Source organism: Prionailurus bengalensis, chromosome D4 (assembly GCF_016509475.1).
Source record: "Prionailurus bengalensis isolate Pbe53 chromosome D4, Fcat_Pben_1.1_paternal_pri, whole genome shotgun sequence".
Taxonomy (NCBI): domain Eukaryota; kingdom Metazoa; phylum Chordata; class Mammalia; order Carnivora; family Felidae; genus Prionailurus; species Prionailurus bengalensis.
The window spans coordinates 94,030,216-94,049,504 of record NC_057359.1 but is presented as its reverse complement, the minus strand read 5'-3'; the positions used below and the strand labels follow the sequence as shown (position 1 = coordinate 94,049,504).

The 19,289-nt window shown below is 62.0% G+C and overlaps 1 protein-coding gene across 2 annotated transcripts in view; it reads left to right on the top strand.

The window, feature by feature from the left end:
* EXD3 (exonuclease 3'-5' domain containing 3) overlaps positions 1 to 19,289 on the top strand; it is an 81,332-nt gene that overhangs the window by 35,845 nt on the left and 26,198 nt on the right. For both annotated transcript variants that reach the window (XM_043566689.1, XM_043566688.1), the window contains exons 7-18: positions 4,029 to 4,082; positions 5,035 to 5,174; positions 8,098 to 8,195; positions 12,826 to 12,899; positions 13,024 to 13,062; positions 14,872 to 15,038; positions 15,540 to 15,663; positions 16,095 to 16,305; positions 16,401 to 16,510; positions 16,962 to 17,124; positions 17,206 to 17,372; positions 17,830 to 17,991. In XM_043566689.1, the coding sequence (XP_043422624.1) occupies positions 4,029 to 4,082; positions 5,035 to 5,174; positions 8,098 to 8,195; positions 12,826 to 12,899; positions 13,024 to 13,062; positions 14,872 to 15,038; positions 15,540 to 15,663; positions 16,095 to 16,305; positions 16,401 to 16,510; positions 16,962 to 17,124; positions 17,206 to 17,372; positions 17,830 to 17,991 (1,509 nt within the window). The remainder of the gene's footprint in view (positions 1 to 4,028; positions 4,083 to 5,034; positions 5,175 to 8,097; positions 8,196 to 12,825; positions 12,900 to 13,023; positions 13,063 to 14,871; positions 15,039 to 15,539; positions 15,664 to 16,094; positions 16,306 to 16,400; positions 16,511 to 16,961; positions 17,125 to 17,205; positions 17,373 to 17,829; positions 17,992 to 19,289) is intronic.

The window sequence follows — 19,289 nt, the reverse complement described above, 5'->3', positions numbered from 1 at the left end:
AGGAGTGGGGGGTCTGTGGTGAGCAGGGAGGGGCGGCTCTATGATGGGGGTGGGGCGCAGCTCTGAGCTGTTGCTGCAGGCACAGGGGCCCCCATGACATCCCTGTGCCCTGAGGTGTGAAGGTCGCAACATGGGGAGAAGTCCTAGGCTGCCCAGCTCAGCGGGGCACTCTTGCTATGTCCCAGGTCCAGTCCCAGGGGTGTCCAGGGGCTCACTCCTGGCTCACCCCTCCCACTGCCCAGGGGCGCTGCTCCCCATGCCTCGGTGGGCACCGAGGCAGGACCCCAGACCTGCCCCACGGGGGGCCTTCCTCTCCGAGGGGCCAGTCCCAGTGAGGAGGCTCATTGCCATTTGGGCCTCACCTGGACCGCCAGTCCTGCACCCTCAGAGGTGTGGGCCATGTGTTGGCGACTGTCATGCCCGGCCCTGGGCTCTTGTCTCGAGGCTGGTGAAGGGCGCTGAGAAACCAAGATGGCCACGCCAGGGGCAATGTGGCTGGGGCTCCGCTCCTGTGGCGCAGGGCCATTCTCCGCAGGCTGAATGGGCGGCTGGGCTTGCAAGAATGCGGGAGGCAGAAGGCAGGCTAGTGTTTCGGTGTCTTCTGTTGCACCCGAGCCTTTCAAAGAGTGTCTAGGGCCGGCTGAATGCGCCTCCCTCGCGCTCCAAGGCAGGAATCCCAACACAAAGGGGGCTCTTGTCCCGCACAGGCCCCTTCTGCGAAGAAAAGCCATTGTCCCCAAGCGGGGCCGCCCGGCAGGCGGTGCATGCTCCAGTGCCCACCGCCGCGCCCGGCGAAAGGGGCCGCATTCAGGCCTGTCCGCTCGGATTAGCAGGGACTCACGACTTAATGTGCACCGATATTTCATGTCGAGGGCGGCGGCTGGCTCCAGGCGGGATGAATGCCCGCTTTTGTCTACTGAGTTATTTTATTTACATTTTTTAAACAGCTTATCAAGGTAAAAAGATAGCTTTGCTTCAGGGGGAAGAAAAAAAAGCCCCTTGGCTCCAGGCCCGAGCTGAGCTGTGGAGGTGGGAGGCAGGCCCGTCCTGGGTCTGAGGCTGCCGAGTCTGGGCTTGGCTGCCTGGGCACCTGCCCGGCCTCCAGCCCCATGGAGTGGACAGCCGGGAGGAGGTGGGGGGTGGCCCGTGAACGCTCCTCCCACGGCGGCCACCCCGGCCCCTCTGGGTTTTCTGAGTTGTTTTCCCCAAAGGCAGCAGTCCCGGAGTCTGTCTGGCCAGAGGTTTCCACAGCCTCGCCCTGACTCAGCTGGCATCTCTCTTCTTAGAGGCCTCCATGCAGAGGCCAGGAAGACCTGGGAGGCGCCAGGGGCCCGGTCCTCCGCAGTTTCCTTCCGTGGGGTCTCAGCCCCTCCCACCTTCCCTGTCACAGGTGCCTGTGTCAGCAGGTGATGTGCCTACACTCTCTCATGTGACCAGGCCATGGGCGGCTCGGTGTGCTGTCCTCTCAGCAGAAGCTCAGACAGAAAAATGACCAGAGACAGATGCTAAGCCCACCTCATGGCAATGAAAGAACTACATACAGCACCCGCCCCGACCAAGCCCCAAGACAGAAGCCAGGCCCTGGGGGGGGCTTCCTGCTGTCAATCATCCCCGCCAGGTCACCGAGACCACACCCCCTGGCTGCCCCTTTCCTTGTCCTGTGCTACCCCACCCAGCCTCCAGGTACAGAGGTGCAGGTGCAGAATGAGGGTACCTCCCAAACTGTCCCTGGGGGGTGTCTGCGGCCATCCAGCCCTGGCACGCTGGCCATACCCTGCAGCTTCCACAGAGGCCATGTGGCTGAGAGAGGGCACCCTGGGTGCTAGGAGAGCTTGGGAGGAACCAGGGAGCAGAGAGGGGCCATGCTGAGCACTCTGAGCCCTGTGTGACAGTGTCATTGTGCGGCCAGGTGAGCTGTGCACCCGGCCACACATGTTAGGCCTGAGCTGCCTGCCTAGGATGGGTGGGCTGGGCTCTGAGCACCGCCCCCCCCCCCCCACCTCAGCCGGTGGGCATCACTACCAGGACCCTGGTGGCAAGGCGGCAGGTGAGAGGGTTGGGGTTGGCACCGCAGGCTCCTCGGGGGGAGGGAGGCCCTGCTGGCAGAGCGGGGGCACCCTCAGGGCTCTAGGCTGCTCTGTAAGGCGAAGCTCCTGCTTCTGTGAAGGGCAGCGCCCAGCCTCCCGTGACAGCCTGACCTGACACCCAGGCCACCGTTCCAGGCTACCCCCTTCCCAAGCCTGAGGCCTCACCCCAGGAGTCAGAGGGGTTGTTGGAGAGTGGGGGGCTCAGGATCCCCCCCAGACCCCAATGAGGGCTGGAGCCTAGAGACAGACGAAGTCTTGTCCCTAGAGGAGCAGGAGCCACAGATGATGGGGGCCGATACCCCAGCAGAGGTAGTGAGGGGAGAAGGAGGGCATCTCTGCCCCCCCCCCACCTCTCCCAGGGTCACTGGCTCATGGCCCGGTCTGGAGGATGGGAGGGTCTCACGCCCCCAGGTATCCCTCCCCACAGCCCCTTCTCGGCCGCGGCGTGGCCTGACCAAGCGCAGGTCCAGGTGTCGACGGCGGAAGAAGCACCGCAGGTGGCAGTGTTCCGACCACCCCAGTTTGTGAGCTCGGTGCGCGGGGCCACCGGGATATGCACGCCAGCCTTCCCCGGTGGGGGCCTGGCGCTCCCTCAGTTCTCAGGGGGCCTCCCATCCAGAAAAGACAAGGTCCCCGTGGGCGGGAGGCACCTGCACCCCTCCCACCGCCCCGAGCCCCTCCCCAGGCCCTGCCCCCCCTCGAGTCCCTCCTCCAGCTCTGGCCCCTCCCCCTGCGCCCTCTGCGCCCCCTGCGCCCCCTGCGCCCCTGCGCCCCTGCCCCCGCTCGGGGCCCCTCGGGGCCCTGGCGGCCGAGCTCCTGGACAGCAGCCAGGCTGTGGAGGCGCCGGGTCAGCGCTGCGCAGGGAAAGGCCCCTGGCCCTGCGCCCCCGCCCCGCGCGGTCCGCGGCCGGCCGGAGGCCGGAGCGAGCCTTTCCCAGGCCGCTATTTTGGTCCTTTGTGTGAGCCGCGTGGGGCGGGGCGCCCGGCTGCTCCGCCGGTTATTTTTGCTCATAATGGGAGCGCGATGTATGGAAATTATTAATAGCAGCCCGGTCAGCGCTACGTGCGGGCGCTCAGGGCCCCGGGCGTTCTCTGTGCTGAGTCGGAGGAGGGTCCCTGCGGCCGGTCGGCCGCCCGCAGGCAGGGTTCTCAGCTGCGCCCACTACCCTCCCGTCCTCACCAGGAAGCGGTGGGTTCAGAGCCTCTCTTCTGTGGACCCAAGGGGGCAGCTCTGTGCTTCCCCCAACACACTCAGGCCACACCACGGCCTACTCCGGCCTCTCGTCCTGGGGCCAATCCGCCCTTTTGGACAGAGAGTCCTGCGCTCATTAGTCGTTTTGGATTGCACACACAGTATGCCTTGTGGGAAGTGCTCAGAGGCCCCTGCACTTCAGGGCCACAGGCCCCCAGGCCTCAGGGTGCACAGAGGCAGGGGTCACCAACCCTGGCCCCTGGCTGTGAGCACCGTGACTGGCCTGCCAGGCTCTTGCAGGTGGATGGCAACTGGTGGGAGGTACGGGGCATGTGAGAGCGGGTATGTGGAAGCAGAGCCTGGGGGTAGGTGACAAAACTTCTACTTCTTGTCTGCCCCCCCTCGTTCTCTATCCACTCATCAGCACCCCCTGGCCAGAGCCACTTGGGCCCAGCACCCACCCTGATGCCCTATCCAGCAGGCCACACCCCAGCCTGGTAGGGCCCATGGGTCATTCCCACCTGTCCCACCTCTTGTGGAACCTGACTCAGCTGGGGGGGGGGGGGGAGTGGGGCAGGGGTGCTTGTCTGCCAGGAGGCTTCTGGGTTCCGGGCCCCTTGGACCTGAACAGGCCTGTCCTGTGCCCCAGTGACAGAGGTGTAGAGGGTGGGAGCCCCCCCACCGTGGCGCTGCCCGTGCCCCACCAGGGCCCGTGTACTTTGTGGAACCTGCTCCATTTCTGATTGCCAGGCTGTCGTGCTGGGCTCCAGGCTGAAGTTGCAGCCAGCACTTGATGTTGAAAAGGTAAGTGTCTTTCTCACGTGAGTTTTGAGGGCCCCAACGTGGATGAAGCCCAGGTCTCCAGAAACATGGTCTGGAGGCAGAGGGTCTTGTACCACTGAGCCCTGGCCTCTGCTGTTCACAGGGTGGGGCTGGGGTGCCAGAGGGCAAGGGTCGCATGTGACCACCTGACCCTACTCGGAGGGCCCAAGGGGCGTGCCCAGGAGGGCAGTCATTGGGCTCAGGTGTGGTATGCTCCGAAAGTGGTGGCCAGAGGGGCTCTCGGGAATGGAGCTCTCCGTGAGGACCACCCCATGGTTCCAGCCTGGCTGATGGGAGGGACCCCATCCAGTCTGGGCTCCAGGCAGCCTGACCTATGTGGTCACATGGAGAGGAAAGGAGGTGAGGTGGGGTCTAGTGTAGGGACCACTGGAAGGGGGCTTTGTTGAGGCCTGACTTTTGCGGTGGAAACGGCCCGAGTGTCCAAAGGGCCGGTGCCACCATCAGGGGCTGCCTCCAAGGTTCCCTGAGGGCTCAGCTTGGGGCTCTCGTGGGCTCATGCACTCACGGGCACTAGGAGTAGGCATGCCATCTGTGCCAACGAGGAGGCATTTCTGGGCCATCGGGCTACTGCCCACGTTGGCCTCCCTCCTGCCCCCCCGCCCCCAGTTCAGTGAAGACAGGAGAAACAGCTTCCCCAGGTTCTCCTTGCCTCTTGGGGCCTCCAGGCCTTTGTAATGGAGATGAAAATGACCACAGAGCCCAGGCCGAGCCCCAGGGAGCTGTGGGGCCTGCATGTGTGGGGGCGAGATGCTCAAGTGCAGGGCATGGGCTGGGCTGCCTGCATCGTGCCCCGGGAGCCACTATGGGGGCACTCACACTCTTGGATGGGTTGGAGGTGAGTCTGGGGTCTCAGCTGGGGGTGGAGGTGCCAGGTGCCCACGGGGCTGTGGCCTGAGGACGTGCTTCCCCGCAGATGTGCACCCCACTGCTCCTCCAGGACAGAGTGAGCCTCGTGGAGCGTTATGTGGCCGGCTTCCCGGACCTCCAGAGGAGGCTGCTGGCCCTCCTGGACTCCTGGTGCCGGCCCGGCTTTGACATCGGAGTTGTTGCCAGGTGAGCCCTACGGGGGCCGAGGGTGGGGTGAGGGGGGCAAGCACAGGGGAAGGCCACACGCATGGCCCCCACAAGTCGCAGCCGGGTCGGCCAGCGAGGGGCCACGCCTGCCAGGGACCAGATGAGAGACGGTTACCACCCTCGAGCGAACAAAAACAATCCTCTGCATCAGGTGGGTGACTTCTTACCTGGTTCCGGAAGTCATGCTGCTTATCCATTCACTCATTCCTTCATCCCTTCGCGGGATAAATCGCCAGGGACGGGTGTGGAGCCCGTGTGGATAGCCCACGTGCCTGTATAGGTGATGTGAGGGTGTCGCCTGGGTGTGGGGCACGGGGGTGGCATCTGGCGGGAGAACATCTTCTTGCCACACGTGTTGAGGGGGGCACAGGGGGCAGCAGCTCCTGGAGGTCTGTGAAGGCTCCTTGAGCCACCCGCCCATCCGCAGGTAGTCGTGGCTTGATCCTGGCTCCACGAACTACTCAGCCCTGGGGCCCCCCGGCTGGAGATCCAGACCTTGGGCTCTGGGGCAGACCTCCCTGGACCTATGAGCAAGTCACTTCACTTTCTGGGTTTCTTTCCTTGTCCCTAAAACTGGACTGATTTTGCCCGTCTCAGGGGTGGTGTGACTTAAATGCTGGGAAGCAGGCAAACCCACACAGCCCCGGGCCGGGCTCGTCCAGTGCTGGCTCTCCTCCCTGTCATTACGGATTTGAAAAGTGACAGAGTGGCGCCCAGCTGGCCCAGTCAGTGAAGCATGCGACTCTTGATCCCGGGGCCATGAGTTTGAGCCCCACGTTCGGCGTGGAGATTACTAAAAAAAAAGTGGCTTGAACAATAAACAACGACTTTAAAAAAAGGGTGGGGGGACACAGAGCAAGTAAGTGAACATACTGTGGGGCCAGGGGCCAGAGTCCCATGTGGAGAAGGGACATACATGGATGGACAGTGGGACAGTGAGAAAGGCCCTGTGTGGCTGGATTTAGTTGAGGATATTGGTTTAAATCAATGATTTTTTGAAAATTTCCTGGGTCTTAAGACACCTGGGTGGCTCAGTCCAACTCTAGATCTCGGCTCAGGTCGTGATCTCACGGTTCATGACTTTGAGCCCCACATTGGGCTCTGTGCTGACAGCTTGGAGCCTGCTTGGGATTTCCTCCCTCCCCCCCTCCCCTCCTCCCCCCCTCCCCCCTCCCCCCTCCCTCCCCCCCTCCTCCCTCCCTCCCCCTATTCTTCTTTCTCTCTTACAAATAAATAAATAAATAAACAAACTTAAAAAGAATAGTTTAGAAAAAATTTTCCTAGGGCCTAGAGAAAGGGAGGGAGAGAGAGACAGAGACAGAGAGAGAGAGGGAGAGGGAGAGAGAGAAAGAATAACAAGCAGGTTTGGCACCATCAGCACAGAGTCCGATGTGGGGCTTTAGCTCACGAACCGTGATCATGACGAGCTGAGATCAAGAGTCAGATGCTTAACCGACTGAGCCCCCAGGCGCCCCTATAAACGCTAGGTTTTAAAAAGTGCTTCTGGGGGCGCCTGGGTGGCGCAGTCGGTTAAGCGTCCGACTTCAGCCAGGTCACGATCTCGTGGTCTGTGAGTTCGAGCCCCGCGTCGGGCTCTGGGCTGATGGCTCAGAGCCTGGAGCCTGTTTCCGATTCTGTGTCTCCCTCTCTCTCTGCCCCTCCCCCGTTCATGCTCTGTCTCTCTGTCCCCAAAATAAATAAACGTTGAAAAAAAAATTAAAAAAAAAAAAGTGCTTCTGGCTGATAAATACAAGCATTTATTATTGTGTCTCTGCCCCAAAATGAAGAAGACATTTTAAGAGAAGGAGAGGCAGCGACAGCAGGGGGTCCAAGAGCTGGTGGCAGGTGGTCAGGTAGAGCACTTAGCAGGCTGGGAAGCTGACCTGTGGCCGCCAGGAGCATGTGGGGTCCAACGCAGAGCCCGAGGAGGGCCCTCAGTGGTCAGCCGGTCCTTGGGGACCCTGGGCCGAGGTGTCTGCAGAACACAGAACAGAACTCTTTGCAATCAAAAATTTAACAGCAAAGTGAAAAGCACAATAGAAGTTTGGAAGATAAATTTGAAGATGTCTTCGAAAAAGTACAAAACAGATAAACAGTATGAAAATCAGAGAGAAAAGGTTAAAAGAAAAAGTAGAGATCTTGTCAAGAAGGCCCGACATCCAAGTAACGGGAACCCCGGTCCCGAGGCACCCGGCTTAGCGGGTCTGCGGGGCGGCCTGCATGGGTGAGACGCACACTGCAGACCCCAGGAAGAGCAGGGATCAGGCGGGATTCCAGGAGCATCGCCTGCCCGGACCCCAAGGTCTCGGCTCAGCCGAACCCTCAAGCCGGCGCGGGGCAGAGCTCAGGCGCACACCAGCTCTAGCAACTTCTGCGGGTGTGTGCTGAGCTGTCAGCTGGGGGAGTGAGGAGGTGTGTCCACCGAGTTGTGGGCACAGGGCGAGGCAGGCGGGGGGGCCTGGGTCAGCAACCTCAGCAGACAGGTATTAACCCTGAAGAGAACAGGAGGGTGTGGCCTGGCCACTGACAGTGTTCGCCTGGTCGTCTGGTCATGATATGGCAGACACGGTGTCCTGACCCTACGTAAGGGCTTGGATACTGTGTGGGGAGGGAGGCTGGAGAGCCTTCCGTGGTGAGTTGTGCAGACCAAACTCCTAAAACTGAATAACCAAGAGATCACGTACAATCATGTCGCTTGTAAGCACAGAGACAAATACCAAACACGACAAAAGTGATGTGTGTGTCTGGTGTGCAGTGGGGCAGGGTGACAGGGTGACAGGGTGACTGCTCTCTCCATAACCCTTGTAGAACTACCTGAGTTTTAAACGGTGCGTGTGTGACTTAGATGAAAACAAAAGTCTTAAAGCAGTGCCAGACAGGAGCCGTGTTTCTCTCCCTGCAGGCAGCACCCACAGGTGACCTCGAGGCTGGAGAGGCTGAGTCCCAGAGTGCTAAGTCGGCGGGTCCTGAGCCAGCTGGAGCGGCTGGGCCTGGACCCGGGTGAGTGCCCGCCCCCACAACCTGTGCGCGCCCGGCGGATGCGGGGTTCAGGCCCGCATCAAGAGTCAGACCGACCAGGGTCCACCGACCTCCCCCCCACTTCCTGCCGCCTGCCCATCGCAGGCCCTGGACACGAGCAGCAGCCTGAGGCCCGCAAGCCCCTTTGCCCGCCTGCGTAGACTCCTGGGAGGCGGGGCCTTGCTGCACCCCGCCCCCTCCCTGCCCCCGCCCCTTCTGGTTCGTTCTTGTCTTTTCGTCCAATGATGGCTGATGGCCGTTCTAGCACACGTGAGGTGGTATCTCATCGTAATTTGGAGTTTCATTTCCCTGATGATTAGTGGTACCTTGGACCATTCCATTCATTCAACACCTGTTTGGATGTCTTCTTTGGAAAACATCCATTCGGTTCCTCTGCTCGTTTTTAAATCTGGTTATTTGGGATTTTTGGCTATTGAATTGCATGGGTTCCTTCTGTATTTTGAACGTTAGCCTCTTGTCAGATGCGTGGTTTGCAAATATCTCCTTCCACTCTGTAGGTTGCCTCTTCATTCTGTCGACTGTTTCTTTGCTGTACAGAAGCTAATTTTTAGTTTGATGTAAGGCCACTTGTTGGTGGCTTTTGGCTATTTGGCCCTCTTTGTTCATTGTCCTCCCCAGCCCACCAAACTAGATTTTAAACCTTCTTGCTTCTTAAAATATTCCTCAAGTTTCAACATATATTAGTTCTATTATTGTCCAGCTGAAGATATTTTCTAATTTTTATTATAATTTTTTCTTTACCCATGGGCTAATTAGAAATGTATTTCTTCTTCTGTTTTTAATGTTTATTTATTTATTTTTTAATTTTTTTTAATGTTTATTTATTTTTGAGACAGAGAGAGACAGAGCATGAACAGGGGAGGGGCAGAGAGAGAGGGAGACACAGAATCTGAAACGGGCTCCAGGCTCTGAGCTGCCAGCACAGAGCCCGACGCGGGGCTCGAACTCACGGACCGTGAGATCATGACCTGAGCCGAAGTCGGACGCTTAACCGAACAAGCCACCCAGGCGCCCCTAATGTTTATTTATTTTTGAGAGAGAGAGAGCTAGTAGGGGAGGGACAGAGAGAGAAGGAGACAGAGGATGTGTTCTGACAGCAGAGAGCAGGATGCAAGGCTCGAATTCACTCATGGTGAGATCGTGACCTAAGCCAAAGTCAGACACATGACTGAGCCACCCAGGCGCCCCTAGAACTGTACTTCTTAATTTCAAAGCTATGTGGCACTTTTAGTTATCTTTCTAGTGTGGGCTCTTAATCTCATCATGATCAAAGATCATGCTTGGTATGATGTCAGTCCTTTGGGTTGAAACGTGTTGTTATGAAGAAATCTAATTTCTTTTCTCTGAAAGCAATCTCTCTCTCTCTCTCTCTCTCTCTCTCTCTCTCTCTCCTCTGTCTTTGATGTTCTGCAGTCTCACTGTGAAGAGAGTGGTTATAGATCTCTTTGTATTTATCTGGCTTGGTTTTTGTTGGGCTTTTTAAATCTGTGGATTGCTGTCTTCACTTGGTTCTGGAAAATTGTAAGTCACCATGTCCTCAGATGTTGCTGTTGGTTCTCTGGCCCCGTGTGTGATCTTGTCACCCTGCCTTCCCTGCGGTGTTACTGTCCTGTGTCTCGCTCATGATGAGCTCGGGCAACTCCTGCTCTTTTCCGCATCACTAATTTTCTCCTCTGTGTCCAAAAAACTACAAAACACTGCATTTTGATCATTGTACCTGTGGCTCCAGAAGTCATACTTTGGTTCTTTTCCAGATCTGCTCTTTCGCTTTGTGTGGTTTCTTGGTACTTGAACATATTTCCAGTTTTGTCTTTTTTCCTTTCGAATGTCTTGCTCACAGGTGTCTTATGGTCTGTGTCCAAGTTTCAGCCCCATTTCTGGTCAGCATCTGGTTTCTGTCTCAGTCACCTGCAGGCTTCTCTGTCCTCACACCCTTGAGAAATTGTGCAGATCCCCTGACCCTGGACAAAGTTGCCTCCGAAAGGCAGTATTGCCTCCAGAAAGGAGGGCGATACTGGGGGCTTTTGCAGACAGAAACACATCACCAAGTGGTTTTGATGTGTGATTGTCCACGGCCCCCCAGGTGGTTTTAGGTGAAGAGATGGGGGGACCAAGAAGTGGTCGCCTGGAGGCTGGTGGTGTGGTCAGTCTGGGTCAGTTAGGGACAAGGAGCTGCTGGCTGTGCTGACAGTAGCTGGGGGGCCTCTGCCCGAAGCAGCCGAGGCAGGTCTAGGAGGACCGGCCGGCTGCTGGGACCCCTGGGGCGCCAGGGGACACAGCCCTAGGAAGGAGCCACCCTCAGGCTGCAGAAGAAGACCAAAAGAAGGGCTGTAGGTGCAGAAGCTCCAAGGAGGGTCCCAGCAGCACAGACCCCTGGGGGTGCTGGGGTCTGAGGGACCGGGAGGTCTGGGGTGCAGTTGCAGGACTGGAGCGCTAAGGAGTGGACCCCCCATGGGGATCCCCGTCCCTGGCAGGGGGGCCTCTGAGGTCACCTGCATGCCTGTCCTGGGCGCTGTGTCGGTGAGCCCTGCCGGCGTCCCTCAGGGTGCACACGGGGTGAGGGACACGGGCCCAAGAGGCTCTCAGCACGGAATCACTCACAGGGTCGATGCTGGCTGCTGTGGGGGGCTGCGCCTGCCGCCTCGGCAGAGGCTCTCCCCACCCGGGACTCAGGCCCGTGTGGGGCAGGGTGGGGGTGGGGCGTGAGGCCCACAAGGCCGGGGTGGTGGGCAGGCTGTGTGGGAGACCACAGCTGGGTCTGAGGTGCAGGCCTTCCCCCCCCCCCAGCAGCCCTGCCATGACATTCACTGACCCACAGGGCCCACACTTCCGGGTCGGGTCATGGCCACAGTGGGCCCAGGGCTTGGGGCCAGAGGGGTCTTTGGGGTCTTGGACCAGCCTTAGCCTGGCGCCCCCCGCAGTTCAGGATGTGCCCCCCTTGGAGGTCTATCCCCCCCCACAGGTCTCAGCTGAGTGTGGCACTGGAACAGGGTAGGTGCCTAGGCACCCCTACATAGTGGGGACTCCCCCCTGACTATGTGCCGAGTCACATAGTCACACACAGTGGGGGGCCGCTGGACAAGAGGGCAGGGTAGACAAGCCGGTGCTTTCCGTGGGCGCCTTGCTCGTTGGCCTGCTGGGGGCAGGGAGGACAGACCCCCTCCGGGTCCCCTGTTCCGCATGACCACCCGCTGCCAGGCCCCATCTGCTGCTTCCCCAGCGGGGTCTGTCTTAGCCAGGAGGCCTCAGGGTCACAGCTGCGGTCACGGTCCCTTTGCCCCTCTGCAGTCCATCCGCGTGTCCACTGTCACAGCTGTGGCCTCCACAGGACCGACCCCATGTCCTCCGTGGGCTGACGTTAGACACAGAAGGAGGGTCGGGGACTTCTGTTTGCCTCTCCAGCCTGAGCTCCCCACTAGCCCACCCCTCCCCAGGCCTGGGTCCCAGGTGGAGCCCCCCAAGGTGTCCTTGCGCGGATGAACCAGCAGGCTGCAGTGTGCGTCGTATTTGGGTTTTGTGGTATCTGCAGGTGCTCAGGGGTGTGGCAGGCGGTTGGGCCTGGCTCAGCTGTGCCTGCCCCTTTAAGGGTTTGTGCTGCGTCTGGACCAGCCAGTCAGCCCAGGCTGCACCGGAATCTATCTGTGGACACGATACCGTATCCACAAGGCTTTTGGACAAAGTTTCCCACCGGCAAAACGATGCTTCGAATTGTGTAAATGTCGTAAATGTCGGGAAAGCCAGTCTCTGTCTGCAGATGCCTCTGCAAGGACACATGGTTACTTTGTGTCCTGACAGAGCCTGCAGAAATTCACTTCTTTCCTTCTTTCCTTGAGTAGCTCACTCATTCGTCCCCCCCCCCTTCCTCAGGCCTTGTCCACCTCACTTTGCAGTGTTGTCCCAGGTTCCTTAGCAGCCTCCTGGGGTCTGGAACCCTCACAGCCTGGGCAGGAAGGAGGAGGGGGTGCCCCGTCACCTGTCTGAGGAGTCGCTGGCCCTCCCTTGCAGGCCCCAACCTCTGGGCAGCACTGACCTCCGCTGTGGTTGGACAGCGACCCTGTAACAGGACGCTCCCCAGTGCTGGGAGTGGGGTGCTGCGGGCACAGCCACACTTCCAGAGGGTGCAGGGCCCTGAGAAGGCCAGGCCGCCACTGGGAGGGGCAGGGTTCTGTGGTCAGCATCCCCTGCGCACTGCCAGGCTTCAAGGACAGCTGGCCCCAAGAGGGAGGACCAGCATCAGAGGGCGGGGCGGGTGGATGGGTGGGTGGGAGGGGGCCCTTCCTGGGCCCCCGCGGGCTCTGAACAAAATGTGGAAGTAAGGCCAACAAGGAAGCATCAGTTCGTAAACAGGTGAGCGAGATGGCCCCTTCCTCACATGCTGGTGGGGGAAGGACACGAAGGACAAGAAGCCTGGAGAGATGGGGCTCCTGTCCCTCAGAGCCCCTGATGCAGAGGGTCTGGGAGACCCCAAACGAGGCTCAAGGCTGGCAGGGCACCTGTGGGGACAGTGAAGGGTGGAGGGGAGTGGGCAGAAGCCCCCTACACACTGGCCCCCGGCCCCTGCCCTGCCCTGAGCTCTGTGCTTTTTCAACAGCTCTGTGTCCCAACGCTGCCACTCAGCAGCGCCTGGCCGCCCTGCGCTACCTGTGCTACAAGCGGTTTGTGGAGGTGCGTGTGCCCTGGTTAGCGCCCTGAGCCTGGGCCCGTGACGGGGGGGGGGGGCGGGGAGCTCTCCCTCCCCAGCTTCTAGAGCTGCAACTAGAAAAGGTTATCTTGATGCTTACTTTCACAGAGAAGTATGTCTCAGGAGAACTGGGTGGACCACGTGCAGGTGAGTCCAGGGGCCCTGGAAGCCTCTGGAAGGCTCTGGAAGGCTCTGGAAGCCCCTGGAAGCCCTGTGCAGGGTGGGCATTCACTGGAGACCTTGGCAAGGACTAGAGGGGCACGTGACCCTGAGAGGCTATGTGCACACGTATGGACTAGGCATGTGGTGTGTAGGCCCACACACCGGGTCAGCTCTTCCGATGTCCGGGCAGGGCCGGAAGCAGATGGTGCAGGGACGGGGCTTCTCCCCGCCCAGCACAGACCCCACATCTTGATGAGAAACCAGACACAGGGACTCACGTCTGCCCACCCCTGCCAGAAGGTGGGGTGCCAGAGGCAGCTGCTGAGGGGGACCCCACCAGGTGAGGCAGGGCCAGAGCGGCTGGGGGTCCTGGAGCCCCTTTTAGCTGGTGGAGCATGGAGCTGCCAGGCAATGGAGGAGGTCAGGTTTGCTGGAGATTCCACTTGTGCACCGAGAGAATATTCTAGACCATCCTTGAGTGCTGTGCTTGCACACAGCTCTGTGCCCCCTGAGGCCTTGTGAGGAATGAGCCCCCAACTGCCCAACGGGGTGATACAAGGGCCACTCCTGGCCCAGGGGGCTACAGAGCCCGCCAGGACAGCAGCCTAGACAGGACCATGTAGTGGCCTGGGTCCTTCAGGCCCGAGCTGGAAGTGTGGGTCATCATGGGCACAGCACTGTTCCCAGCCCTGGGCGAAGCAGCCTTGGAAAAAGGTAGGGGGTGTGGGGTCCCAGATGCAGCACAGGAGCAACGCACCAGTTAGCGGGGTGGGGGGGGGCCTCCTTCCTTGATGAATGGTCTAGCATCTGGTGTTCTGAGTGGCATCCAGTGGGGGGCAGCGCTGAGCCACCCCTGCAGTGATGGGTGTGTGGGGTGGGCAGTGAGTCACCAGAGAGGAACGTGGACCCCCGGGAAGGCCCGGAAGGCTGGTCCCCCCTGGGTGCCAAGGCCGAGGCAGCCGGAAGGGCAGCGGACATCCTGAAGAATGTGGAGGGGTTTCCACATATTGTCGTCCACGTGGGAACCCGCGGCCTGCGGGAAGCGGATGGCCTGAGGCTGCTGGGGGGACAGAGTTGTCTGGGAGGGGCCCTGCCTGTCAGCCGGCAGAGGCTCCTTGGGGAGCACAGAGGCCTCAGGGGCTAGAGATCCGGAGAGTGAGAGGCTCAGACTCTGGGGAGGGTGGGGTGCCTGGGCCTTGCCCTGGGTGCCCCGAGGCTGAGCGGACTTGGGTGGGCTGCCCGTGGGCTACATGAGTCCTGTGCTCCTGTGCTGGGCACTGGTGTGGGAGAGGCCGCCTCGGGAGGCCCCGGAGCATCATTACCCCTCTGAGGGCCGCCCGTCCGTGTCCACTGTCTGGACCATGGATTCAGGGGTGTCCCATGGCCCTCCTTCCCCTGAGCATCTTGGCCAGCCCAAGGGTGGAGGCAAGGATGCCCGAGGGGCAGACTTGGACAGCCGCAGGGTCAGGAGCAGAACCCACCAGGCAAGGGTGGAGACAATGTTCTAGGAAGACAGTACCGGTGTCAGGTTGGGGGGGCAGGACCGGTGAGGAGGTGCTGGTGATAGCAGCAGGGTGGGACCGGGCATTGGAGATGGGGAGACGGACGCAGGGAGCCAGGCCGGGCTGCGGACACAGGACGGTGACCCTCCAGCCTGACCGTGTGGAAGGTCCTCGACAGCTCCCTCAGCACAGAGCCTTGGGGTCTGCGGGGGCAGGTCTGGGCCTGGTGCGGGACTGTCTGCACCCCCTTGGGGCAGAGCCGGGCGGCACAGCCCATCCCATCTGTCCCCAGGGCCTGGTGGGCCGGGAAGAGTGGCCCCAAGAGGCGGTAGTGCAGCTGCTGGCCTCCCCCGGCAACGAGGCCGTGGCCGCGCAGTGCGCCCTGGGCCTCTCAGTGCCCGAGGAGCAGCTGCCAGCCACAGTGGCGGCCGAGCTCCGCCGGCTCGAACTCCAGGAGAGGTGAGTGCCCCCAGGCTCGGGAGGCTGGTGAGCGGAGCACGCCCTGGGGCCCCCACCCCTTGGGAAGTGATCCCACGACTCACATATGCCAGCACTTTGGGAGTGAGACCAGAAAATCAAGGAGGGGGCACATGCCCCTGTTCCCAGAACGCAGACACGCACAGAGCCAGGAGCCCGCACCCCTCCGCACCGGCCTCAGACCCTGGGGCCGGAGCCCACAACCAGGCCCCACACCCCCAAGGGCCTGAGGAAGCGGCAGTCTGTTGGCTGGGGGTGGGGGGACAGCAGCAGGTGGGCAAGGCGGAGAGAGCAGCTGTGTGGGAGGAGGGGCACAGGCGGGCACACCGCAAAGACCCCCCAGGCGCCAGCGGCCCTCGTAGCTCCCCTTCCTCTCTGAGGTCTACTCTGGGCCTGGCCAGGCCAGGAGGTGCTGGGGTGGGGTGGGGTGCGGCCCCAAGGGCCCAGAGCGGGGGGTGGGTGCCACTGCTCTGCTTCTTCCAGGGTGGCCAGGGCGCCTTTGGAGGACAGGAAGGGTGATTACTACCAGCTGCCCATCGCCAGGGAGGACATCCACTTCCTGGCCTCTTGGGAGGACTTGGCCAGGCACGAGGAGGTGTTGCTGCAGGTGGGTGGCCAGCTCTGGGGCTCTGTCCACACCATGGACCCCCAGGCTTGGCTGTCCTTCCCACCCACCCCAGACACCCCTGCAGAGCAGGGCACCCATACCAGCCCATTTGGAAGACCCTGGGCCCAAAACACAAGCATGAGACACTGCCCCCTCACCTGCAGCAGCTCCAGACCTGCACTGTGGCCGGGCCCTCGGCCTGGTTGCCAGGTTCCTTTGACCCCTTCTGTGTGGAATGGCGGGCAAGCCAGGGGCCAGGTGCGGCCCCGGTCACGTGGGAGCTCCCAGGGCTGGTCAGCCCTCCCAACAGAGGCTGCCGTACCTGGACCTCACACTCAGGGGGGGCCCGGCTAGCTGCACCCTCCCAGCCCTCAGCCACAGCCCTGCAGCCCCAGCGGGCCTCACCTGCTCATAGCAGCCCCTCTCCGCAGCCCGGCCAGGTGGTCGGGGTAGACGTGGAGTGGAGACCCTCGTTTGGCACGGGGGGCCGGCCCCAGGCATCAGTCATGCAGTTGGCAGTGGAGGGCCGCGTGTTCCTGCTGGACCTGCCTGTGCTCTCGCGGCCAGCGGGAGGGCAGGTGTCGAAGGCCTTCTCCGGGCTGGTGTCCCGGCTGCTCTCGGACCCCTCCATCACGAAACTGGGTGAGCAAAGCCCCTGCCCACCGAGGGGGAGGGTGCTGGGGCAAGGCCCCGGCCCCTTCCTCGGGTGCCTGTCACGCTGACGGCCCTCCTTGCAGGTTATGGGCTGGCGGGGGACCTTCGGAGCCTGGGTGCTTCCTGCCCGGCCCTGGCGCACGTGGAGAAGCAGCTGCGGGGCGGCCTGGACCTGCTGCGGGTGCACAGGCAGGTCCGCTCGAGGGGGGCAGGGGGGCCCTCCTTTCTCTGCTGAGCCGCCTGCACAGCCATGCCCTGCGCCAGCTGGGGGTCTTCACCATGGGCTGGCGGGTGTCTGTGTGCCAGGATGAGCTCATGACCTCAGAGCACCTTTGTGTTGGCCACAGGTCACCAGGCCCTGCGGAGGAGGGAGAGTCACCACGTGTCCCCGCACTTTCCCCAGAACCAGCCCTGCTTTGGGCCCCTCTGAGTTCTCAGCACACGCCCTTGGGGGCTAAGATGTCATCCCCAGAGCTGACCTGAGGCCCCCCACGCAGCCTGCCTTGGCCATCCACGCCCTCCCTTGCACGCACTGGCGGCTCTGGAGGGTGAGGGCCTTCCCCAGGGCAGGGCCGCCTGGCACTGTGGTGGCCATCCTTCCTCCCCCACAGGCCGCTCACCCCTGAGGGGCTCTGTCTCGGCAGATGCGGGTGGTGAACATGCCAGCTGGAGGCACGTATGAGGCCAGGGGGCTGCGGGGCCTCAGCCTCCTGGTGCAGCAGGTCCTGGGCAAGCCCCTCGACAAGACGCAGCAGCTCTCTAACTGGGATCGGCGGCCGCTGAGCGAGGGGCAGCTGGTTTACGCAGGTGCACACCCCTACTTCCCCCACACCCCGCACCCCTGTGCCCCCCACAATGGAGGCTGAGGCCGACCCATGCCAACCCCAGCTGCTGACGCCTACTGCCTGCTGGAGGTGCACCAGGCGCTGAGCAGAGAGCCTGCCAGCTTCTCCCTGTCTGAGGACCTGGCCAGGAGCCTGCAGCCAGGGTGCAGCGAGAGACCGGGGGCCCGGGAGCCGCCCCGCCTGCAGGAGGCCTCAGCCCTGCCTTGGCAGGTGGGTGAAGCCCCCCGGGACCCCTTCATAAGAGTTCTCAGGGAGGAGGACCAGACGGGGAAGGAGGCCTGGGAGGGGAGCAGAGCCCCGTCAGCGTCCTGGAGGAGGGGGGTTCCCATCGCTGTCCTGTCAGCGGGCTTGACATGCTCCCACCAAGGTCCAGGGCGGTGTCTCGCGTGAACTGTGTGGCTCCCGAGCCCCGAGCCCCGCTGCATCGTACACAGAGCCCCCACCCCAGGAAACGTGTGGAGGCCCTGCCTGGGCCCGGTGCGAGCGATCTCGCATCATTTTGTTAATGTGTCCGTCTGCTGTGTTCTGCATGGAGGCCATACTGCTCGCGATTCTCTTTCTAAAGGCTGAGAAAGAGCTGGCCACTCGGCCCGAAGGCCTCTCACTCCCCACAGAGTCCAGGGCGGGGCAGGGGCGCCGCCGGCCTCTGAGCAGGGCCGTGTTGCAGGTGCCTGTGGCCGAGCGCGAGGACACCACTCCAGAGGTCCCGGCCAGGGCCTTCCGCGTGGTGTGCGACAACATGCTGCAGGGGCTGGCAAGGAGCCTCCGCTGCTTGGGCGCGGACGTACGCGTGCTGGGCACCAACGAGGACCACCGAAGGGCAGCTGAGGTGAGCGTGGCGGGGCTTCGTGCCCACCCAGCTGGGGCTCGGGGCCCCTCTCTCCCCCTGTCCGCTGGGAGCAGGGGCTGTGTCTCAAGCTGCCGTGGTGCCCCTGCTGCATAGACCCAGCCCCGGGGCAGAGGGCAGGGCTTCCCTGGCCTGTCAGGGACACTGTCTCCAAGGACAGCGATGTTTGTGGCTGCCGGGCACCTGGGGTCTGCCGGCGGGAGCCCTCTCAGCTCCTGCAGGAGTGGGCCTGACCCAGGCAGACCCCAGTGGTCTCGCCCCCACCTCCACCCCGTTGTCCTGTGGCCCCTGGAAACACCACACACCGCTCTCAGCTGTGGCAGGAGCCTGCCTGTGAGGACACCAGCCCCCGGGGCCGTGGAGAAATCCTGAGCTGGGGTCTTGGAATTCAGGGGCTTGCACTTGGATGGAAATCTTTTCCACAGGTTCATGGTGATAAAACTCAACACACAACTCACCCATCAGAGCATACAGTTCAGTGGCTTTTTGTACATCCACAGTGTTGTGGGACCAGAACCACAACTGTCACCCCCCCCCCAGCCCCACCCCTGGCCCCTGGCCATCCCGTGTCTGTCCCCGGGGGGGTCTGGCCATCCCGTGTCTGTCCCCGGGGGGGTCTGGCCATCCCGTGTCTGTCCCCGGGGGGTCTGGCCATCCCGTGTCTGTCCCCGGGGGGGTCTGGCCATCCCGTGTCTGTCCCCGGGGGGGTCTGGCCATCCCGTGTCTGTCCCCGGGGGGTCTGGCCATCCCGTGTCTGTCCCCGGGGGGGTCTGGCCATCCCGTGTCTGTCCCCGGGGGGTCTGGCCATCCCGTGTCTGTCCCCGGGGGGGTCTGGCCATCCCGTGTCTGTCCCCGGGGGGGTCTGGCCATCCCGTGTCTGGCCCCGGGGGGTCTGGCCATCCCGTGTCTGGCCCCGGGGGGTCTGGCCATCCCGTGTCTGGCCCCGGGGGGTCTGGCCATCCCGTGTCTGGCCCCGGGGGGTCTGGCCATCCCGTGTCTGGCCCCGGGGGGGTCTGGCCATCCCGTGTCTGGCCCCGGGGGGTCTGGCCATCCCGTGTCTGTCCCCAGGGGGCGGGGGAGGCTGTTCTGGAGTCTGGCTGTGCTCACTCGGCACGTTTTCCGCGTTCATCTATGTTCTTGTATGTGCCGTTGCTTCCTTCCTTTCTACGACCAAATAGTGTCCTGTTGTGTGAATGGATGGTCACCTGGGCTGCTCCCGGTCACGCTGCTGTAGGGGAGCACAAACATGGCTGTGATGTAGTTTTCCGTTAATCGTGGTT